Source organism: Protobothrops mucrosquamatus, unplaced genomic scaffold, assembly GCF_001527695.2.
Source record: "Protobothrops mucrosquamatus isolate PMUCROS unplaced genomic scaffold, P.Mucros_1.0 scaffold_131, whole genome shotgun sequence".
In the NCBI taxonomy this organism is placed as follows: domain Eukaryota; kingdom Metazoa; phylum Chordata; class Lepidosauria; order Squamata; family Viperidae; genus Protobothrops; species Protobothrops mucrosquamatus.
Genome location: NW_015386207.1, coordinates 17821 through 24721, shown reverse-complemented (window position 1 = coordinate 24721; position 6901 = coordinate 17821). Strand labels below are relative to the sequence as shown.

General features: G+C 39.8%; 1 protein-coding gene across 1 annotated transcript in view; it reads right to left on the bottom strand.

The window, feature by feature from the left end:
* The window catches only part of DPY19L4 (dpy-19 like 4), a 28539-nt gene extending 23339 nt beyond the window's left edge, over positions 1-5200 (bottom strand). The window contains exons 1-4 of the mRNA XM_015817819.2: positions 5197-5200; positions 4968-5072; positions 2008-2132; positions 759-849 (exon numbers count right to left, since the gene is read on the bottom strand). Coding sequence (XP_015673305.2) covers positions 759-849; positions 2008-2132; positions 4968-5072; positions 5197-5200 — 325 coding nt within the window. The remainder of the gene's footprint in view (positions 1-758; positions 850-2007; positions 2133-4967; positions 5073-5196) is intronic.
* Positions 5201-6901: the final 1701 nt, after the last annotated feature.

Sequence of the window (6901 nt, the reverse complement as noted above, 5' to 3'; positions counted from 1 at the left end):
GTTCTCACCTACATCGTCCACAAGGGACGACTCGGGAACTCAACTCCTACCTCGGGCAGCTCACCTTTCCCCCTATGCCCAGGGGAGAGGTATCAAGCCGTTTGACAGCTGATGCAGGCTGTCAAAACGGCTTTAACGCAGAAACAGGCGGGAGCAGCAAACAGCTGCGTCCAGCGAAGGCGCCTGCCACCGGAAGTCACTTATTGGATGCTTTTGAATCAGCCCAGCTACCTTGTAGAGTTGTTGTTTGACTATAATTGGAGGCGGGAATGCTATGTAAGTTGTGCTGACCTCCTGGAGAAAAGGGATATGGAAATCTCATAAGTAAAACTTATGTTTTTAAATTTCAATGCTTTTAGTAAATCTTAAGTCTCCCTACTTGTCTATGAACTTTTTTCTTTTTCTTTTCTTCCTTTATGAGCTCATGTGTATCACCTCATAGTGATTCATATGAGCTTCAGATCATCATCCAGATTTGAGTCACATCTCTCTTTAGTCTAAACCTAATCCATGGGCTAGGTTTTCATAAATAATTGGAATAATAAGATAATAATGAGATCCTAGGGAAGAGATAAAATAGGTAGATAAAAGCTTTGTCAACCCTGATTGAACTGAAGTACATACGTAAATTTGGAGACACATAATCTTTCAATCTGTCCCAAGTTTCCATATAGCCTGAACATTTGCAATAAGAAGATGGTGCATATTGTAGTCTTGATTTCTGTTAAGTTACTATTTAGCAAATGTATTTGCCTTACCTTTTTTAAAAGAGGAGGCTTTTAACAGTTCTTTGTAAAATGAATAGTAAATGGCACTGTCACCTTGAAATGTGATTTCTCGTTCAAGTTCCTAGAGGAAAAAAGAAGTACAAGAATGAGTAAGCTGGGAATAACATGACTTCCCAAATCCCTTTCTCAGGACACAAAGAATATGCTATCAAAATTCTAAAATCTACCAATTCACAAATTTCCCCCAAATTTTCAAATAGACAATTAAAAAAAGAGACCATCAGACTGGGTTATCATTTTTTTTTGAAGAATCAACTAACTCAGCAGACAAAATAGTCCCCCAAAGCAAATTTCACCCACTCTCATGATGCTATTGAAAGAGGATGGTCTTTGAGCATCATATTTTATTTTTAAAAAAGTTGTTACCCATCCACCCACAAATGACCTATTCCTCTTTGATACTGTAGATGGATTATATTTATAACAAATCATGGGAAAATATGAATCCGCAATTTCCATTTATGAAAGCTAGATAGCTCAGGGCTACAGCTACAGTTTCGTAAGAACATAACAGCTAACTTACAATAATGATGTGAATGTTCGTATGATATCAAAGATACATTGCCCGTTTTCATTTGGCCTATCAAGTAACTCAGACTCGAAGAAGCTCTAAAGAGCTTTAAGATCTTTTCCAACTTTGCTTCAGATGCTTAAAAAACGAGATTTCAGTCCCCAAACGGGATCCTTTTATAGGCTGACCAAAGCTCTCTTGAGCTATGGCCTCAGTTTCCTGTGATATTAGTGGCTCTTTATTGAGACAGCTCTGGTTTTTTCTTAATGGTTCACAGGAAACTCAACAGGCTCCGAAGTATACTTTACAGGCTGAAAATGGGAATCTGTTTTTTGTACGTGTGGTGCACCCATGCATGCTTCAATAAGAGAATGCCAAGAACACAGGATAGAAGCTATAAATTCATTGTCAACTGAGGTGAAAGGGAATGTTAACCTTTTCAAAGAAAAACAATTAAGGATTTGATAAGAAAAACTAAGAAACCTACTTTATGCAGCTTATCATTCTATCTTGACTCTAGACTGGGGATAGGCAATCATGACTATCATATGCTTTGGATTAGGTCCCTCATTGTCCACAAACCAATGGCTAGGTTAAGTATTCTGTGTCAGATATCCTAGACATTATAGGAACTGCCACATCTGTTTATACATAAGCCAACCTTGCGGTTGTATAAAATAACAGACTTTATTGTTTGAGATTCCTTACCGGCCTACCAGAAAACCAGAATTTGCGTTCATGGTATGTTGAAAGGTATATGGCATACATCATTCCACTTATGATTGCTGTAATGCAGCCAAAGAAAAGCTTTGTAAAATGTGGAATTAAGACATCTGAAAAGAAATATGATAAACATCAAATAAAATCTAGGTTTTCATATCGAGTCAAATGCCCAATGTTTGTCAAGAGCCTCTGCAACGCAATAAGCAGGTGGCAGCAGAGGGCTAATGTCCAACCAGTTCATAAGTACAAAACACCAGAATATGCAACACCAAGCTCTGTAGACACAGGAATGGAGGATGTGGTAGAAGTCCTGACCTGATGTAGAGAACAAAGAGGATGATTTGATGGAGAAAGGGAAGATCCATTATCAAAGCATCAAAAAAGGAAACATTGTTTGCAAGAGTATGTTACCATAGCCAATCTAAATAAAAGTAGTTTTTAGTCTTCTGTGAAATCTATTTCTTGATTTCATCTGACTTATAGACTGGCAAGGATCTCAGACACAATCCAGGCAAGATGGAGTGCCTAATTATTCCAGGATAATAATAATTTTGAGTCTCTGCTTGCCTGGGAACAGTTGGGATACAAGTAGAGCAGATGAAAGTTGTGGCCAGGAGACCTTTGGCCTAATATTGGTCAGAATGCCAGTTGTAATTTTGCTAGAAACAGGATGTACTGAGAACAGTCACTTGTGCTCTTCTCATCTAGCAATTGAATTATTATATTATATTATTATAATTTGCTTCATGTGGGATTCCCTTTGAAGACCATCTGAAAACTTAAACTGATCCAAAATGCAGCAGGCCATACTCTTACTGGATAGCTACGTATTGCCAGGTTATACCACTACTGCAGAATCTGCATGGCTCCTAATGTTTCCAAGTGCAATTCAAGGTGTTGGTTGTTACCTATAAAGCCTTAGATGGTTCAGGTCTTGGAATCTGCCTTTCCAAGATAAATTCTGTCCACCCAACCTAGAGAGCTGGATGATCAGAGAGTGTCTACTAAAGATCCCTCCCATCATGAGATGCAATATTAGGGATCTCAATTGCAGGCATTCTATGTATAAGGTCCCTCCCACGGAACACCTTGACCCTTGAGATGAGTATGGCTCCCACTCCTATAGTCATCTGAAAGATAGTAAAAACATCACTTTTTCAGAAGGTCCTCAGAAAAAGATTCTATAAAGACATCAGCACTAATACTGCTTTGTATTATAATGCTGCTATTGCATATTGTATTTTATATACCATTAGAATCCTTTGGCAATTACATAAATCTTATAAGTACTTAAGCAAAATATTTAGAGTTTGCTCCATACACTCACAGATTATAATTTGATGTTACAGACATCAAATAATGTACAATTGGGTAAATCAGGTTTTGTTAGCCTATTTTGGTATCTGTTGAGTTGTCTCAAAATCAAACAGGATAGTTTGTTTGCCTGAATGGTGAAATAAACAAACCTAGGGCATATGGAAATCATTCCTTAAAAGCAGACATCTGTAAAAGTTTAATCTTCTTTTATATCTTACTAAAATATCAAACATGCAGCTTGCTTGCATTTTACATAGCAGTAACTTGTTATATACCCACAGCTGTCTTTGTTTAAATGATCTATATTTAACCTAAATTGTTGGGCATTTGTGCATAGCATATCAATCAATTTAGACCTCTTGTGTTTGTTTTTTTAAAAGATTTTTTAATTCACATTTAAGCTGTGTCAGGTAAATAAAATAGATTCAGATGTTCTCAACAGCCTGTACCAAACAAACACTGGGGGCAAATTTATAGATTACATCCCAATGAGTATAATGAAGTTCTAGCATCAGAAGAAAACAAGAGTAACAAAGGGACTTGATTTTGAGAAGAAGACTAAGTATTGTTATCTGTTTCAGATCATAAACTGACTACAGCAGACATGTCAAACTCGTGACGTCATGTGATGTCATGCGATGTATCGGCACTGTTTTACCATTGCCGGCAATGGGGTGGGCGCGGCTTCCGCGTGACGCGTCCGGCCCGCAGGCTGGCAGTTTGACACCCCTGGACTACAGGTACTATATTCTATGGCCATTCAAATTTGTGATGGTTCTGAACAAGAGGCGCTTAAAACTTGGTCCTTGAAGTTACAGCCACCAAAGTGCCCCTGTGTTCACATGATCATGATTCTTGCATTCAGCAACTGGCCTGGATTTCTGAACATTGTAGTATCTTATGGTCACATGATCGTGATTTCCAACTTTCCCTGCCAGCTTCCCACAAGCAAAATCAATGGGGAAGCCAGCAGGAAGTTGAAAGTTGAAAGTCACATGAGGTGTGTGCTTAATGACACTTGCTTAATAATTTGCTTAACAATAGAAACTGGGGACTGCCAGAACTGCATCCCTAAGCAGCCCAGTCATGAGATGTCACGCTTTACGACATCACTTAACAATGAGAATGCCAGTCCAAATTACCATCATTAAGTGAGGACCATCTATATTTCAACAGTACAGATTGCTATTTTTTTTAAAAAGGAGAAAAACACTTTTGAATTCCTATACATAGAGCAGTTCAGCAATTATGATATTAACACAAGAGAGCAGGAACTCCATTCCTGCAAGGCTGCCAGAGACAAGGCATGTGATCTTTCCTCTTTTGTGGTGCTTTTTGGTGGATTTGTTTAGAAAATTTATTTGCCCAAAAGGTTAGAAATCATTCTGTGTTGACTGTAAAATATAGATTCATAACCTCATAGCTGCTTTTGGTTTTGAAGACTGATCACTTTCTACAGGCTTGTGTACAAAGTGGAATAAATATATGGTATATTTTAGTTCAAATATTTTTCCAGAATAAAGATTTCTTATCCATTCTAGATAGAAATATATTTCTAAATTTAATTCCTCAAAAACAAATATATATATATGGAATTGAAACACTGACAGAAAAATAATGTAACTCACATTTTAGGGATCGTTTGGGTTGTTTGTCTTTGTCGTTGTTTTCTTTGAGAGTTTTTTCTTCAACTTCAGTACAGCTTGGATTCTTTCTTTGCCTCAGTTCAACAGCTTTTAGACAAAATATCCAGAAGTTAGTCTTAGAATGCAAAACCTATCTACCTTAGTTGTAGATAAGAGGCATGGATAGAATTGCATTGTTATATAGCTTCCAAACAATCCCAGTAGTATTTACCCATCTAGACATGGTTTTGGGGATATAAGAGCTTCAGTATTCAATGAAGTTTACACTCAAATAAGTGCCCTAAAATATCTAGCCCACAAAAATCTTTGAGTGGAATAAAGATTCCATTTTAAATGTAATTTATACAGCCTCTTGTGTCTGCATCATCCTCATGCCTACATTAATCTGCCACTGTTCATCCATGAGTACAGGGCAATCAAAGTTACATTCATTCTCTAGTGTTTCTCCACAATCTTCAGTGAATGTGAGAAGATAAATGAGTAAAAGACCCCAAGTCACCCATATTAAGCTTTCATCCTTGAGGATGGAACTAAAGCTCTGCTCCCTAGTCCTATTCCTTGGTTCTGGAGTCAACATTGCAACTGACATGCCTGAAAGTTTATTTGATTGTTTGAACTTGAACACTACGTTACACTGGCTAGTCATTCCTAGTAAAAGCTTTGCAAGACAAAACCACTCTCTGAACTGATCTTGTAAACAATTTGTAAATTTACTGTGTTTCCCCGAAAGTAAGCCCCCCTAGAAAGTAAGCCCCAGCTTGATTTTCGGGGGTGGGCCTAATATAAGCCTCTCCCAACCAAAAGTAAGCCCTAGTTTGAAGGCAAGGTGGGGGGGGTGAAGCTTACTTTACCGGTATGACTGCCACAGCCAGGCCTCCCATGCCCCGACACTTGGCGCTTCAGGCCGTTTCCACCGCTCAGCCAAGCGGCTCTTCGGGCCACTGCCGTCGATCGTGGCAGGATGCTGCATGGTGCTTCGGGCTGTTTCCGGCGCTTACAACAAGAAGCCGAACGGCTCTTCGGGCCATTGCCATCGCTTGCGGCAGGACGCCACATGGCAGGACACCATAGGCCGAGTGGCGGAAATGGTCCGAAGCACCATGTGTAGGGGCGTGGGAGGCTTGGCTGTGGCGGTCCTACCGGTAAGGTAAGCTTCACCCCCCCTTACCCCTTAGAGCGGCAATGGTGCTATGCGCCACATGGCGTCCAGCCGCAAGTGGTGGCAAGCGGCCGCTGAAGAAGTCAAGCAGTGGCACGACAGGTGTCGGTATGTGGGAGGTCTGGCTCTGGTGGTCCTAAGATAAGACACTCCCAAAAAATAAGACCCAGTGCCTCTTTTGGAGGCAAAAAAAATATAAGACCGGGTCTTATTTTCGGGAAAACATGGTAGTTGCATCAGCAAAGTAAAAGTATAGTTGAAAAAAAAGTGTAGGGTCTCCCCCCCATAGCTCAGTTAAATACTTTTCTGCTATGAGGAATCAGCAGAGATCTTAACCAGCATTGTTCCCACTGCCAATTCTAATAGATTTTGTTCTGGCAAGTAACTGGAGAATAGTGTCCTCATTTCCTGTGCAGAGAAGAATGTCCTGCTCCCTCCTCCCAGCTTCTAACATCACCATCTAGTAGGAAAACTATCTACCAATCACAGCACTGCTGTGACTGTCAGTGATCTTGACAGATGGCAAAATCTGGGATTTTAACTGTAGGAAATCATTTCTCTTCACATGACACCTATGCTGAGCCTTCAGCTGTCTGGGCTCAGAATGTGGCAGATGGAGAGAAGAGACTCTCCCTGTCAGATCTCTGAGACAGCCCAAGGTCTGGACATGATTTCCTACAGTCCAAGTAAATGACAGACTGAACAGCCAATGACAGGCAAAGTTGAGGATGTACAAGTTACCTCTTGTGTGGGTATG